The sequence below is a fragment of the Salmo salar genome, chromosome 11 (assembly GCF_965601325.2).
Source record: "Salmo salar chromosome 11, fSalSal1, whole genome shotgun sequence".
Taxonomy (NCBI): Eukaryota; Metazoa; Chordata; class Actinopteri; order Salmoniformes; family Salmonidae; genus Salmo; species Salmo salar.
This window is the reverse complement of record NC_138301.1, coordinates 91,235,508-91,252,910: the sequence shown is the minus strand read 5'-3', so window position 1 is coordinate 91,252,910 and position 17,403 is coordinate 91,235,508. Positions and strand designations below refer to the sequence as shown.

At 44.1% G+C, this 17,403-nt stretch overlaps 2 protein-coding genes across 3 annotated transcripts in view; one reads left to right on the top strand and one right to left on the bottom strand.

Annotated features, from left to right (window-relative positions):
* Positions 1-14,400, bottom strand: part of LOC106563126 (protein Niban 2) — an 85,069-nt gene extending 70,669 nt beyond the window's left edge. The window contains exons 1-5 of the mRNA XM_014128360.3: positions 14,047-14,400; positions 2,438-2,568; positions 1,393-1,521; positions 1,082-1,187; positions 512-679 (exon numbers count right to left, since the gene is read on the bottom strand). Of these exons, the coding sequence (XP_013983835.3) occupies positions 512-679; positions 1,082-1,187; positions 1,393-1,521; positions 2,438-2,568; positions 14,047-14,101 (589 nt within the window). The 5' untranslated portion in view covers positions 14,102-14,400. The remainder of the gene's footprint in view (positions 1-511; positions 680-1,081; positions 1,188-1,392; positions 1,522-2,437; positions 2,569-14,046) is intronic.
* A 2,200-nt stretch (positions 14,401-16,600) lies between these two features.
* The window catches only part of stxbp1a (syntaxin binding protein 1a), a 50,397-nt gene continuing 49,594 nt past the window's right edge, over positions 16,601-17,403 (top strand). For both annotated transcript variants that reach the window (XM_014128369.3, XM_014128368.3), the window contains exon 1: positions 16,601-16,752. In XM_014128369.3, coding sequence (XP_013983844.1) covers positions 16,716-16,752 — 37 coding nt within the window. In that variant the 5' untranslated portion in view covers positions 16,601-16,715. The remainder of the gene's footprint in view (positions 16,753-17,403) is intronic.

The following is a 17,403-nucleotide window of genomic DNA, read 5'->3' as shown; positions in this document are numbered from 1 at the left end:
GTGCCAGTACAGATCAAATGACTGATTAATGGAGCATCCTGTCTGGGTTGTTTACTTGTAGATGCATCGCGCTACAGAAAGAAGATAGGAACCTATGGCTGGTTCTGGATTGGACAAGGCTCACATTTATTGAATTGGGGTAATAAAGAATTAGGCCACACCCTGCCACTCACATGCCCTCCAGGACTCAGAGTTGAGGAACACCGCTCCAGACTATCATAACCAAGTCATAACTTTTAAAAAACATTCCTGCCTGGCTGCATTTCACTCTCACTGATAGAACAGCTCATTGAGATGGTATGCAAACGCTCACATAGTGAAACACACACACCCTGGTCTGTGTTGTGAACAATGGCAGTAAAACAGAAGAGCAATAATTGGCCAGGGTGGAGCTGAGGGAGAGTCTGTTGTTCCCTACCTGTCATCCCCTTCCTGTCATTCAGAACCACCAAATGGCTGTGTGTGTGTACTGTATGTGTTAACTGTGTCATGTGTTCACACAGCTCCTCACCATTGTTGCTGTGCCTGACACAGTCCTGGAGCACAGCGTGCCACTTCGTCTGCTCCTTCTCTGTCAGCACACAGAAGTAGTGGTGACGGGCGTACGGGTGCCACAGGATCAGGGGGAACTGGGTGGCACCCTTAACAAATGGACCGCTGCCCACCTTAGCCTTTACACCTGAAAAAAAACACACACACACACTTAGTGCTCATAGCTTCGTCATCAGGGTTGTATTCACTAGTCACCAAATGGAAGAAAACGGACCGATTGCTAAACTTTTACTACAGTGTGCCCTAGGGCTCTATTCAAATCAGTATCGCGGAAGTTCAGAGTTACTGCGCGATTGCCTTTAAATTTCAATGTCCCCGCATTAGCCGAGAACGCATTTACGGAAAACGTAACGCTTCAGCAAACCATATTGAATAGAGCCCCTAATGAATACGGCCCAGCGAGCCACTGACTTTAGTACTTGATCTCACATTGGATGAAGTGCTGGTTCAACGACAACGCAACAGTGTTTCTCATGATCGGCCGTTTATTATACACAGTCAGCGGCCGTTAACAAATCGTCTCTCTCACCTGGCAGGCTGGTGCTGACCAGATCCAGGTATTCTTCCATGGAGGTCAGAGCTTTGTATCCAGCACAGTTGATGGTTCCTTTAGGGTGCAAGCCCCTCTCGTGAGCCTATCAGAGAGCGAGAAGGGGGTAGTTTCAAGGAGAGAGGGTGAAAAAAAAAAGTGAAAAAAGTACAAGCCGTTCAGAACCGTCAACCCACAGCTAAAGTTGTGACCCAAATTATTCAGACTAGCTGACATTGAAGTTTGGTTATGAAGGTAAACGTAAAACGAGCAAGAAAATATATAGTTTCAGTTTTTCCGACCACCCTCACCACTTTGTTCTCGTAGAAGCTAACGTTGTATGTGTCAGCCACGAAGACAAAGCGGTTTCTCCATTTCTTGTTCCCCTCCAAGTACTGGAACAGACCCCCAGAGAAGATCGAGTGGTCTTCTAGAGGATTCTACCACAACACAACAGACACAGTTAGCAATAGGGCTTTTGGTCAAAAGCAGTGCACTATATAGGGAATAGGGTGCTATTTGAGACTCATCCATACAGTAATGTCAGGCCTAATTATATTTCACACGCTGGAGGCAATTTAGACCGGAGGGCTAAAATGAGAGCACACAAGTTTCGGCTAGTGTTTACACAACCACACACTTCGTTTTTACATTTCCTGTTGTAGATCAAATACTAGAACTCAAACAGCTTTAATCACAGCAGAGGAAGGCCGGAAATAAGGGGATGAGAGAAGCTGGAGAAGAGGGGTTGTGTGCGCTTGGAAGGTGCTGACTGGCAGTGCTCTGTAAAATGTGGTGCCTGTGTGTTATTCAGAAATATTTTGTGTGTGTAAATCAAAAAACAAGTGTGTGTTTCGGTGTGTGTGACTACCCGGGGCATCACTCGGGTAGTGAGGAGAAGAGACGAGGGAAACAACATTCTTAGCACCATCCCTATTTGTTCATGTGTGAATTCTGCTCCACTTTCCCTCCAGTGACTCAATGGCAGGGACTAACACAGAACTCCCCAGCACTGAAGTGGAGATGGCTACAGTATGTTTCCCATCTGTGCCCATCGCTTTTGACTGTTGAGTTTAAAACACACACGGCCTTGCACTCAGAGATAAAACCTTGACACTCAGAAAATAGGAAGAGAAAAAAAAAAAATAAGGGACACGAAGGTAAGGAGGTTGAGAAGGAGAGAGTTGCAGATGGTGGGAATACTGTGAGAGGGGAACTGAATAAAAGGAAGAGAGAGCGAGAAGAGAGAATGGGGGGGGGGGGGGGGGTGACAAAATAAAAATAAAAAAAACAGGCAAAACAGAGGGGTGAACGAGTGCAACAGACAGTCGTCCCCAGGCCGGCCTGGCCGCTTGCCTTGCGGTGCAGGAGCTGTGACTGGGGCCCTCCTCCCCCCTCGATCTCAAAGCGGACACTGTTAAAGAGGGCCACAGCATACTGCTCCTTGTACACATGGCCAAACTCCCCCATCACCTGCCTGGCACGAGCTGTGGGAAGAAAGAGACAGAATTCACAGTTAGACCGTAAACACAGGCTGGCAACACAGGCTGGCAACACAGGCTGGCAACACAGGCTGGCAACACAGGCTGGCAACACAGGCTGGCAACACAGGCTGGCAACACAGGCTGGCAACACAGGCTGGCAACACAGGCTGGCAACACAGGCTGGCAACACAGGCTGGCAACACAGGCTGGCAACACAGGCTGGCAACACAGGCTGGCAACACAGGCTGGCATAAATTCATGAGAAGGAATAACCATGAGAAGGTTATATCCTGCCTGTCTGGCCCTGTCCAGGGGTATCAGCGGACGGGGCCAGTGTCTCCCGACCCCTCCTGTCTCAGCCTCTAGTATTTATGCTGCAGTAGTTTATGTGTCGGGGGGCTAGGGTCAACCTGTTATATCTGGAGTATTTCTCCTGTCTTATCTGGTGTCCTGTGTGAATTTAAGTATGCTCCCTCTAATTCCCTCTCTCTTTCTCTCGGAGGACCTGAGCCCTAGGACCATGCCTCAGGACTACCTGGCCTGATGACTCCTTGCTGTCCCCAGTCCACCTGGCCGTGCTGCTGCTCCAGTTTCAACTCTTCTGCCTGTGGCTATGGAACCCTGAACTGATCACCAGACGTGCCACCTGTCCCAGACCTGCTGTTTACCGCTCCTACCGTCTCTAGATTGAGATACTCTGAATGATCGGCTATGAAAAACCAACTGACATATACTCCTGAGGTGCTGACCTGTTGCAACATCAACAACCACTGATGATTAATAATAATAATAATAATAATAAGACCCTGCTGGTCATCTATGAACATCTTGGCCATGTGCTGTTATAATCTCCACCCGGCACAGCCAGAAGAGGACTGGCCAGCCCTCATAGCCTGGTTCCTCTCTAGGTTTCTTCCTAGGTTCTGGCCTTTCTAGGGTAGTTTTTCCTAGCCACCGTGCTTCTACACCTGCATTGCTTGCTGTTTGGGGTTTTAGGCTGGCTTTCTGTATAATCACTTTGTGCCAACAGCTGATGTAAGAAGGGCTTTATAAATAAATTTGATTGATAACCCATTATGTAATCAGAAGTGACAACAGGTTACCCAAACATCAGTCTCACACACACACTAGACAGTCACAGAAAAACAGCCACAGAGACAGCGAGAGCACAGCTAGGCCACACAGTCACAGAAACCCAGTCTCAGCTGGCAGCAGAGCCAGAAAAGCATGACATGTCAGTAATGTGACTCGTTAGATCACAGAGGATTTTGCTAAGAGCTTGGTCTAGAAGAGAAGCTGTTAGTATGAGACTACCAAGGCGGGCATTGAGGACAGGCGTGTGGAGGGCTATAAGGTGACTCAACTAGGCTTGGACTGGACTCAGACAGGAAAAGCAGAGAGACTGGAAGAGAGGGCATTAACCCTCCAGTATCTTTACCGCCTTTCTATCAGCCTTATATGAAAAGGTCCAAGCAGTAAAATGTATATTGCTCACCATTTGTCTTTATAAGGAAAGTTAGCTACGTCAGCTTTCACTGAGAAAACACTACATATAATGCTGGTACAATAACTTCATTCTCAATTGGAACAGATATTGAAGATTGCTTTTGCATACCTTTTGTTACAGTCAAGGAGCATAAGAGCCTAGAATAGCATTGTGCCAAATGTATTGCATTTGTAGCAGACTACACTATCTGGAGTAAGGTTGCAAAACTCCAGTTATTTTCCCCCAAATTCTCAAAACCTGGACATTTAAAAGTTACCAGAATTTTGCAACCTTGATGTTGAATGGTAAAATACCATGGTCTAACCAGAGTCATTCTTGAAAAGGACTTCCTCAACAACAAAATTGCTCAGTCCATTTAGGGTTGGCTTGTGGTGGTTCAGTGTTCTCAGCTCAACGTGACACCAGTCTATGAGATGTTTATGGCAAAGGCTCCACAGGAAAGCAAAAGGAGCCTTTGAGTAGGAGGGCAGGAAGGAAAGACCTGACAACAAGATAAGGACTAGTGGAAGAGCCAAGGAGGGAACAGAGACAAGTAAATCAGAGTTTATCCTGTAAACTCAAAACACACACTTAGTCACTTTCTGAAATGCACTGTATAAAAACATAATGAGGGGGATCTAAACAGAATAATGAAAGTTTAACCGGTTTAATAGATGTTTCATGCTGGTCTAGGGTTGCAAAATTCAGCTAACTCAAAACTCCCATGAAATTCTGGTTGAACAATACCCAGATTTCTGGCATATACCCTTCAGATTCCGGGAATCTTCCAACCTGGAAATAGGTTTTGCAAACCTAGAATCTAGACAGTTCCACCTACCTAATCAATTCTTGCTGGTCTAACAGATTAGATTTACATTTTAGTCATTTAGCAGACGCTCTTATCAGGAGACTTGGAAAGCTGCAATATTATATGCCTAGCAGAGACGTGGCTGGATGACTATGTAAGTAGGACTCAGTGGTTTCCTCCATGCAGCAGCACGATCGGACAAAGGAGGGCTTGGGCAAGTCCAAAGGGGGAGGGGCATGTCGTCATAAACAACTAGCGCAATGCTTCCAGTGTGAAGGAAATCTCAAGATTTTGCTCACCTGATATAGAACACCTCATGGTATGCTGCAGACACTTCTCTACCAAGAGAGTTGTCATCCATAATCAGGGCTGTATACATCTCTCCACAAGCCAACACCAATTTAAACAAACAAGAAATCACTCACCCAGCGGCAGCGTTTCTGGTGGGCGTTGACTAATGCGGGGAGACTTAAAACCGTTCTACCTCACTTTTACCAAAAACGTGTCCTGCGCCACTAAGGGCGCTAAAACCAGACCACATAAGGCCCTCCCTCATGCTCCCTGCGGGAAATCTGACCATGACTCTCTCCTGCTTACAAACAAAAGCTCAAAAGAGTAAGTACCAGTGACACGCTCAATATGGAAATGGTCCGATGAAGCAGACTCGATGCTAAAAGACTTTTGCTAGCACAGACTGGGATATGTTCCGGGATTCATCCGATAGCATTGAGGAGTTTACCACATCAGTCACGAGCTTCATCATAAGTGCATATATGATGTTGTCTCCAGAGTAACTATACGAACCAAAAACCAGAGCAACCACTTACAAGAAACAGGACACATACAAGAAAGCCTGCTATGACCTCCGACAAGACATTGAACATGCAAAAAGACAATATAGGAGGAAGGTGGAATCCTATAACGTCGGCTTATCGTATGTGGCTGGGCTTGCAGACGACAACGGATTACAAAGGGAAACCCAGCCGTGAGATACCCAGCGATGCCTTTTATTCTCACTTTGAGGAATACAGAGTCTTGCATGAAAGCACTTGTTCCGGATGACTGTGTGAGCTCTGTCCATGGCCAATGTGAGTAAAACATTTAAAACAGTTTAACAATCACAAGGCCGCCGGGCCAGAGGGAATACCAGGGTGAGTTCTCAAAGCATGCGCTGACCAGCTGGCAAGTGTCTTCATGGACATTTTCAATCTCTCCTTGTTCCAGTCTGTAATGCCAGCATGTTTCAAGCTGACCACCATTGTCCCTTATCCCAAAAATTCCAAAATAACCTGCCTAAATTACTATCGCCCTGTAGCACTCACATATGTAATTATGAAGTGCTTGTCCTCTCCCAGCTGGACAAGAGGGGAAATAACTATGTGAGAATGATGTTCAGACTACAGTTCAGCGTTAAACACCATAGTGCCCTCCAAGCTCATCACCAAGCTGGGGAACCGGGGACTGAATACCTGGCTCGTTAACTGGATCCTGGACTTTGACGGGACGGCCCCAGGTGGTGAGGTTAGGCAACAATATTTCCGCCACACTGACAGTCAACACGGGGGCCCCTCAAGTAGGCTTGGGAGGTATACTGAAGTTGAATAAAATGTGAATATTTGTAGCTACTTAAGTAAATACCAACTTGTACAATACGCTAGGAGATAAAGCAGATTGCATTCTTAATTTCACCGGTCGCATTATGAAGCTTAACAGTAGTCCCCATTCACGTCGTTTTGTTTACAAGCACACAACGACGAGAGACCGGAAGCCTTGTAAGTCACACTCACTATTGTGCAGCATGCGCCAGAAGATTTAGTTACACTATGGAATTCCAAGCGTTTTTTTTTTTTTTTTTTTTTTTTTTAAACGTTTGCTAGCTAGATAGCTTAACTATTAAGCTAACTGTATAAAATGTGTTAAATGCTCTGCAGTTGTGCATTTGGTGTGCTAACTTAGTAGCTAGTTACCTACTGGATCAAGCACCTTGCTGTCTAATATTGTATTTGTGGGTGCAGCATTTTATAACTTTATGAGCTTGGATGTCTGTCCTGGAAGTAGTTTATGTCAAATACCGCACTCGTTAGCATTTACATGTACTTGTTAGCATTGCTAACCTGATTGGAGGTTCAGTGGAGTTTGTGATGGCACAAGGTCGATAAAGATACGCAAAACACAGCATCATGATGCATTTTGAAAGTTTCTGTATTTTGAAAGTTACACATCTTGAAAACTTGAATGACGACATTCAAAACATTTTGGGAATATCTCAACGGACTAATGAAACAAATACCAAAAGATAACTCCACACAAACTTTCCTTTAAGTTTGCTGATGTCATGATGGTGGTAGGCCTAATCGCTGATGGCGATGAGACCGCCTACAGGGAGGTCAAAGACTTGGCAGTGTGGTGCCATGACAACAACCTCTCCCTCAACGTCAGTGAGACCAAGGAGCTGATCATGAAATACAGGAGAAATAGGGGAGAGCACGCCTCCATCCACAGGGCTGTGGTGGAGCGGGTCGAGAGCTTCAAGTTCCTTGGAGTTCACATCACTAAGGTCTTAACGTGGTCCACACACATCCGCAGTCATTTTCCCCTCAAGAGGCTGAAAAGATTTGGCATGGGCCCTCAGATCCTCAAAAGGTTCTACAGCTGCACCATTGAGAGCATCACCGCTTGGTATAGCAAATGCACCACCATCGACCACAAAGCGCAACAGAGGGTGGTGCGGACAGCCCAGTACATTACTGGGGCCGATCTCCCTGCCATCCTGGACCTCTAGATCAGGCGTCAGAGGAAGGTCCCAAAAAAATTGCCAAAGTCTCCCGTCACCCAAGCCATAGACTGTCCAACCAGCTACCGTCTGGCAAACAATACTGGAGCGTGGGCTCACCGACCATCCGGCTCCAAGACAGTTTCTACCCCCAAGCCATAAAACTGATAAATAGCCAGAAGATTGCTAAATAGTCCAGGTAACCATTAATTAACTAACTTGCACTGACTATGCATACACACAGCACCAGTCAAAAGTTGACCCACCTACTCATGCAAGTTTTTTTTACCTTTTTCTACATTATAGAACAATAGTTAAGACATTAACACTATGAACACATGGAACCATGTAATCAAAAGTGTTAAATCAAAATATTTTATAATTTAAAGTAGCCACCTTTGCACACTCTTGGCATTCTCTCAACCACCTTCACATGGAATGCTTCTCCAACAGTCTTGAAGGAGTACCCACATATGCTGAGCACTTGTCTGCTTTTCCATCACTCTGCGGTCCAACTCATCCCAAACCATCTCAATTGGGTTGAGGGATTGTGGAGGTCAGGCCATCTGATGCAGCACTCCATCACTCTCATTCTTGGCCAAATAGCCCTTACACAGCCTGGAGGTGTGTTGGGTCATTGTCCTGTTGAAAAACAAATGGTAGTGGGACTAAGCCCACTGGAGCGGCAGGTAGCCTAGCGGTTAGAGCGTTAGGCCAGTAACCTAAAAGTTGCTAGATCGAATCCCTGAGCTGACAAGGTAAAAATCTGTCGTTCTGCCCTCGAACAAGGCAGTTGGCCTACCTGGGAATAGTGGGATGTCATTGTAAAGAGTTTGTTCTTAACTGACTTGCCTAGTTAAATAAAAAGGTTATATTAAAAATAAGCCCAAACCAGATGGGATGGCATATCGCTGCAGAATGCTGTGGTAGCCATGCTGACTAAGTGCGTCTTGAATTCTAAATAAATCACTGAGTGTCACCAGCAAAGCACCCCCACACTTCACAGTGGGAACCACACGCGGAGATCATCCGTTCACCTACTCTGCGCCTCACAGACACAGCGGTTGGAACCAAAAATATCAAATTTGCCCTCAGACCAAAAGGACAGATTTCCACCGGTCTAATGTCCATTGCTCATGTTTCTTGGACCAAGCAAGTCTCTTATTGGTGTCCTTTAGTAGTGGTTTCTTTGTAGCAATTCGACCATGAAGGCCTGATTCATGCAGCAGATTGACTGACCTTCATATCTTAAAGTAATGATGGACTGTCATTTCTCTTTGCTTATTTGAGCTGTTCTTGCCATAATATGGACTTGGTCTTTTACCAAATAGGGCTGTATTCTGTATACCACCCCTACCGTGTCACAACACAACTGAATGGCTCAAATGCATGAAGGAAATAAATTCCACAAATTAACTTTTAAGGCACACCTGTTAATTGAAATGCATTCCTGGTGGTCATCAAGCCAAAGGGTGGCTACTTTTAATATATTTTGATTAACACTTTTTGGTTACTACATGACTCCATATGTGTTATTTAATAGTTTATATATGTCTTCACTATTATCTAAAACGTAGAATATAGTACAAATAAACAATACACTTGAATGAGTAGGTGTGTTCAAACTTTTGACTGGTACACACAGACACACACAACGCATACCGACAAACACTCACACGCTTCTGCAAATCTGTTCTTTATTTTACTCTTTATCTATCCTGATGCCTAGTCACTTTGCCTTGATGTACACATCTACCTCAAACACACAAAAGTGAACACTCCTTCAAATTAGTGGATTCGGCAATTTCACCCACAGGATGACATTTTGCATTCTCCCAACCAAATTGTGCAAAAAAAAATATTTAAAAAAAAATATATATATATTCTGTCCTTGGTTGCAACACTCACTAACGTCAGCACAAGAATGGATCGTCTGGAATGTCATGAAATGGGTTTCCATGGCCGAGCAGCCGCACACAAGCCAAAGATCACCATGCGCAATGCCAAGCGTTGGCTGGAGTGGTGTAAAGCTTGCCTCCATTGGACTCCGGAGCAGTGGAAACGCGTTCTCTGGAGTGATGAATCACGCTTCCCCATCTGGCAGTCCGAACGAATGAATCCGAGTTTGGCAGATGCCAGGAGAACGCTACATGCCCAAATGCATAGTGCCAACTGTAAAGTTTGGTGTAGGCGGGATAATGGTCTAGGGCTGTTTTCATGGTTTGGGCTAGGTGACTTAGTTCCCGTTTAAGCGTAATAATGCCCTGTGCACAAAAGCAAGGTCTATACAGAAATGGTTTGCGAGATCGGTGTGGAAGAACTTGACTTGGCTGCACAGAGCCCTGACTTCAACCCCATCAAACACAATAACAGCATGATCATTACACAGGTGGACCTTGTGCTGGGGACAAAAGGCCACTAAAATGTGCAGTTGTCACAACACAATGCCACAGATGTCTCAAGTTGAGGGAGTATGCAATTGGCATGCTGACTGCAGGAATGTCCACAAGAGCTGTTGCCAGAGAATTTAATGTTCATTTCTCTACCATAAGCCACCACCAACGTTGTTTTAGAGAACGTAGTAGTACGTCCAACTGGCCTCACAAATGCAGACCATGTATGGTTGCTGATGTCAACATTGTGAACAGAGTGCCCTATGATGGCACTCTGTTCACACAATTCCATTTTAAAAACAACTGCATTTTAAATTGATGGCAGGGGATGAATGGCATTCAAATTGCCACCACCTCACATTTCAGCATAATGCCCCAGCTCTTCCTTGGCCTGCATACTCACCAGACATGTCACACATTGAGCATGTTTGGGATGCTCTGGATTTACTTTTAAAACAGCGTTCCAGTTCCTGCCAATATCCAGAAACTTCGCACAGCCATTGAAGAGGAGTGGGACAACATTCCACAGGCCACAATCAACAGCCTGATCAACTCTATGCGATGGAGATGTGTTGTGCCCACCATTTCACTCATGCAGTGCACCAGATACTGACATTTTTTTTACCCCAATTTTGTGATATCCAGTTGCAGTCTTGTCTCGTCGCTGCAACACCCCAGCGGACTCGGGAGAGGTGAAAGTCGAGTCATACGTCCTCCGAAACATGACCCACCTAACCGCACTTAACACCTGCTCAACCCAGAAGCCAGCCGCACCAATGTGTCGGAGGAAATACCATTCAAATGAAGTCAGCCTGCAGGCACCCGGTCCGCCAAAAGGAGTCACTAGAGTGCGATGAGCCAAAAAGAGCCCCCCCCAGCCAAACCCTCCCCTAACCCGGACGACACTGGGCCAATTATGCGCCGCCTTTTGGGACTCCTGGTCACGGCCGGTTGTGAGACAGCCTGGGATCCGAACCTGGGTCTGTAGTGACACCTCAAGCACTGCGATGCAGTGCGTTAGACCACTGAGTCACTCGGGAGGCCCCTGACTGGTTCGGATCCAGAACCCTTTAAGGGGTCTGTGACCAACAGACACATATCTATATTCCCAGTCATGTGAAATCCATAGATTAGGGCCTAATGAATGTATTTAAATTAACTGATTTCCTCATATGAACTATAACAGTAAAATCTTTAAAATTGTTGCGTTTATATTTTGTTCAGTACATTTCATTCACGTACTGCACTGCCGACAGGCTGGGTTAGTGTGCCAAAGCCACTCTCACAAGGATTTAGGTCAAATTACACACTTCCCCACTGGAATGAAGGCATGGCTTGACTGACAGTCTGCAGCAGACTAAACTGATGGAGATTTGATTACACTCAAGGCCTAAGTTATGGAACTGTGTGCCCTGTCATCTGGAGTCCAAACCTGGCTTTGATTGCATCAGAGCACAGGAGCAGTCTGGGGGTTAGATGGACAGCACCCACACCTACCTCCAGCCTCTGTGTGAGTGAGAAGTACAGTAGTCAGAATGGATTGAACATTGACCGTCCTGTTTCTGTTGGTTGCAGACTGTTGAACTCTTTACAGATGGAAAACTAGACTGACTGGAAAACTCCTGCAGCTTGAATGGTATGTACTGTCACTGGGTAGGTCTACTGTATGTATTAGGGGATGAGGGAGTGATGGACTGGGGTCAAGCAGTTCACTGACAACTGATTAACAAAAGTCTGGGAGTAGGAAAGAAAAACAGGAATGTGTGTGTGTGTCAGCTGGTGAGAATGTACCTTGACAGCAAATGTGGAGACATCCCCCAGTACAGCTAACTATTCCAAACAGTATACTCCCCATGGACAAGAGCTGACAAACCACTTCTCCCACCCACACCCAAACAGAACTGTCACCTTAAGCAGTTGGTTGGGTCGTGTTTGTGAAGTAGACAAAAGGTATAAAATGAAAACAGAGATATGAACTAAAAAGGCATGTAGAAAGTCATAGACAGAATGGGGGGGGGGGGGGGGGGTTACTTTCCATTCATCTGAGTGAGAACCAGACTGGCTTTCTGTTCATTAATACCAAGGCATGTTCCTACCTGCTTTTTCCTTCCTTCTCTCTTTCCTTCTGAAGCTGCAGCTTCGGACATCTTTAGAAGCTACAGCTACTGCCTGCCCCTTTACCAGACTAAAACAGTCTGACTGATCAGTGGAGGAAGGGTTCACTATTATATCAACTGGCTCGGCTTTATTTTTTTAGTATTAGGTAGTGTGTATATTACTATGAACAGTGACGTACTATACTCTTGCAGTAGCGGGGAAATAATTGGCCTACTCTAGCCCGGTTTATACCTGGTGCCAACTAGCATCCTTTGTCCTGATCTTGTCCATATTTTTTGACGTGTAGATCATTAAAAGGTGCATTGTAATGGGACTGTGATCAGTTCTTCCTGACCACCTCTGGAGGTGTATCTGGATATCAAGTGTAAAACGATCTGGATGGTCAAACCATTTCAATTCATAATTATACCCGCCTCTAACATCATTGACAGGAAGCACCAATGACGTATGGCATTAATAATTGTCTTAAATTCATGTTAGTTTGAAATATATATACTTACATACACAGGGAGTTACCTGGAAATCTGATCACAATGCAGACAAAGTGGACAGATGAGACATTTTAATACCATGATCAGATAGGGATTAGATCATATTGATCAGATCAAAAAAATCTACATGTTACTGCAAGGTGTAAACGAGGCTCCTTTTGCTTGTGATGACATTCTGATCGCCTCACTAGAAGTTGCTTGCCATTTGCGACAGACCTGTCACTTCAACAGATCTGACTGAAGTAGTAGTGTGAACAGCACAGAGCTGGCTTTCACATTCTCAAGAAGCAGCAGTGTTAGAGTTGATACCTCATGTTACCAGGAAGGACTCCCCGAGAGAGGTTCCATCCCAAATGGCACACTATTTCCTATATAGGGCACTACTTTTGACCAGGACCCATAGGGCTCTGGTCAAAAGTAGTGAACTGGAGAATAGGGTGCCAATTGGGATTAATCCATTCTTATGTGGAGAGACGACAGATATCTGTAAATCTGCTTATTCTCTGGATGACAAGTCTTATAGAAGGCACAAACAAACATTCATGGTGGAGAGAATCAATTGTAAATCAGGAATGAGGGTGAGTCTGGGGGGGAAAGTGGCATACATTGTTTCCAGCCACAACCAGACATATCCTGGATTCTGAGGTCAGAACCCCGGACTGAGTGAAAATACAAGACTGGAGTAGCCTGATCAGACCTCACTTCACCCAAGCAAATGTATATCAACAGGGTTGAATTGTAGACTGGTTCAGTGAATCACAAGTAGCCCAAATAGGCCTACCCTCATTCCAGCGCTCACCCCTGTTTATCTTTCAGAAGGACACATTTCAACATGAGAAGTTAGCAAACCAATGCTCAAGCAATAGTATAGAACTTCTACAAGAGGGATTGCATTCCTCAAACATAAATAGTTCAAGTCCATGTGAGAGTTTAGCCTACTCCGCTCCCTAAATTGACTAAAATAAATCTGTGGGAGTGAGAGGTTGGACAATACATGCTTTTAATAGACTTCTGTATGGGCCAAACGACTGCACAAACATTATGATCAAGCCGCCTGTCATTGGGAAAGCAGTTATTGTCTCTGAGAAATAAGGACTTTCACTTTGGGCTTGCTTCAAGTATGGGGAGGGAGACTGACTGTTCGAAATATACTTCAGCTGAGGGTTATGCGAGGCAATTTGACATTCTGTAACATTCTGTAATTTATTGAAACAATGTAGCCTAACTTTCGAGGGATGCCGACTGTCGAGTAAGTTTCCTGTGAGTGTGGAAGGACGTATCGTTTTAAAAATCAATTGTCTTGTACCCCTCTTCACATTTTACGCAAATTAGGCAGCAACTCAAGAGGGAAATTAGTGGGAAATTCAACTTTATTTCCACGAGTTCAGTTGTCATGAGAAGGGAGAGCTTACCTGTAATCATCTCTCGCTTGCCCTCGTCCAGGTGAGTGGAAATAACATCCCCCATGGCAACACCCCCTTAGCGAACTAGCAACAATCACCGACGAAATCGACCCCAAGCGAAGGGGCAAGAGAGACGCGTTGGCCAATATCAAGGACAATATCTGAAACTAGGTGATGAAGAAAACCACTAGCCTACTGCGTAGCACTTTGCCGAAACGACCCCAAATTCAATGTTTTAAAAGCAAGTTGGTCGCTTATCCTCCAGAAAACCTGGGTCGACAGAAGGTTGTGGTAGAGCGTTTCGTGTTGTACCTCGTCTGGATTAAATGTAAAATTAGAGCGGGCTCGTTCATTCTGACAAGACACACCCTCTGAAACTCATAATTGTTCAGCCTCCATTCAATGTCCTGGGTGTGGCATTCAAATGAATCTTCTGGGCCCAGTTTCTTTTTTATTATTATCTGGATTTCGCCTATCGGATCAGATTAAATGCATAGAAAAGTAATGAATAGAACGGATTAATCATTGTCTTGATTAATCATTTTTCTATGCATTTAATCCGATCCGATCAGATTTCATGCAGTCGGATAGTGTTACATTTTAGAATTGGGCTTTTCAAAACTGAAATTAGATTCTGATCCTCCTGATATGGATTTGGTAATCCAATCTGATTTCAAATCAAGATTAAATGCTGTTTTTGCGTTTTTCAAAGGTGATAAGTATTGTTTTGGTGCCGAAAATCAGGATTATTTTTATTCCACTGGAAAGGTGGATTTAGAAAGGTGAAAGGCTCTACAACCAATAAATGTCAATGTAATTAAGGTGACAAGGCTTAGAAAACTTTCTTACATCTGAAAACTAAAGGTTAATTATGTTAAATTGACCGCAGTATAGGCATGTGGTCAGTTGTTATATTGAGAAGTGTTAAATAAATGTGTGTAATTTCTTATAAATTATATGCAGGCTCTATTACTTTTAATCTAGGTACCTTCATTCATTTTACATTTCTGTCATTTAGCAGACGCTCTTATCCAGAGCGACTTACAGTAGTGAATACATACATTTCATTTCATGCATTTTGTACTGGCCCCCCATGGGAATCGAACCCACAACCCTGGCGTTGCACACACCATGCTGGCATTGCAAACACCATGCTCTACCAACTGAGCCACAGGGAAGACTATTCATGTAGTTTAGTCATTTATTTTTCCCTATGACAGTGTAGTAGTACCCTAACCTATCCAGTAGATGGCAAGGTGCAGCCCTGTTCAAAGCACTGAGAATCTGGATTCTGTGATATTGATATGATATTATATTGATATGATACAATATGATATTGTTTACACAGGCAACCCGATTCTGATATTTTTTCCACTAATTGGTCTTTTGACCAATCACATAATACGTTTTCCTATGAGCACTTTTTAAGACCTAATATGATTGGTCAAAAGACCAATTAGTGGAAAAAGATCAAAATTGGGGTGCCTGTGTAAACACAACCATATTGTGATATCTGGATTAGAATGATCCTCTCCGATTCTTTGTTACAAAACTGTCTCAAAGACAGACAGATTGATCTGATCCTGAATTGCAAAAAAAAGGCTGTGTTTCGACAGGCAGCTAATTTGAATATTTCTTTCACTATTTGGTCTTTTGACCAATCAGATCAGCTCTGAAAACGATCTGATGTGAACAGATCTGATGTGGTTGGTCAAAAGACCAATTAATGGGGAAAATACCAGAATTGGGCTGCTTGTCTAAACACAGCCAAAAAGGATTACCGAATCTGGATCATTCTGATTCTGTGAGGTGTTCATAGAATACCCTTTTCTTATTTACCGAAATGATATCTGGCCCAAATTTCAACTTCATTATTGAGGTAAGGAAATGTTGCTTTTAGCTTTGGAAAAAAATGTAGGCTAATAATCGTTTTTTAACACTAGTCTAGGATAGTCTACAGCCATCTATCGTGTTTGATGATGACATGTCATTCTTTTAAGTTCGTGTCAATTGTTTGACTTCTGTTTTGGTAAGAAAGTAATCTTTGACACTGACAGTTAACAATGCCATGTTTAGGAAGAGGATGATGAGTGAGCGAGATGGGGATGAGACTGGCCGAAAGAGGTGTACTGCGCCCCCGTGTGGAAAATCGACGTTGGCAAACGTTAAAAGGACCACCACGGACGATTTTCATCCAGTTTTGGCTGAAGAGTTTTGGCAAATCCTAAAAAAGGTACAGCCAATTAAAACGCGTCAGTGATTCGTATAGGCTACACAACATATTTGCACTACAAATGCATTCGACTATTCAAAAGTTAATATGGGCCTATCAATAAAACACATACAGGTGCAAATTGCAAATTAAAATATAGAGTTGTGTTTTTTCACATTAAGAGAAAAAACGAAAAAAAAGATGAACTACTTAAGGAATGAAAAAGTAAACATGTAAAACATTAGAAACCGTATAATAATGAAATTGGCAAATGTTTAAATGAATTGGCTAATGTAGCCACTGATGTGGGGGCGGAGGGAAACGGGGTGACGTCTCTATTCGAAGCTCTGCAGTCAGCTGCGATGTGAGGCATGCACATTCGGTCGAGCAGAGAAACGAGAGGAATACTGCAAGGGAGAAAGAGGGAGTCAAAGGGAGAGAATACGGTCAAACACACAATAGCATCATGGCACCCATAGGACTCAAGGCGGTGGTCGGTGAAAGTAAGAATACCTTATTATATTTATACATCCCTTTTGACTATTTGATATGGAATAAGCATCCATGGAAACGCATCGATGGGATGCACTGTGCATTTTCCTCGGATGGGGTGGTGAAGTGAATGTGTGGGTGCGTGTTTTTCCCCAGGATGCGGCAGGTTGTTGTGCGCTGATTTACCATTGTGCAGCCGTGGTTATCAGCATGAACCAGGGACCTATACCTGTGCCATGTATACCAGCGCTCCAGCGATGCTGATGCATATTTATATAAGCTGCACATGGTTATTCTTCGCGCGCTGCGGCCAATGATCAATGATTTAAAAAAAATCGAACTCTGCATGAGAAAGTCGAGAAAGACAGATACACCCATAATATACTTCCAATCGGAAATTAAAATACAAACTGTGCTGCATTGGGGCGACATTAGGACACATCATCTAAAGTCATAGGCTGTTCCAGGTCCATGCCTTTTTTTATTTAGGCACAATGTTAACCGCACAATGGACCGTTGTAGGCCTATAACAATTAATATTCTCCATCCAGGAGCGCTGCGTCTAAGGGATTCCGCTGTTTCAGCAATGCCTCACCCCTATGATGGATCACCTACGCTGCGTAGAACGTCATCTTTCAGGTCCAACGGTTCAAACAAGGAAA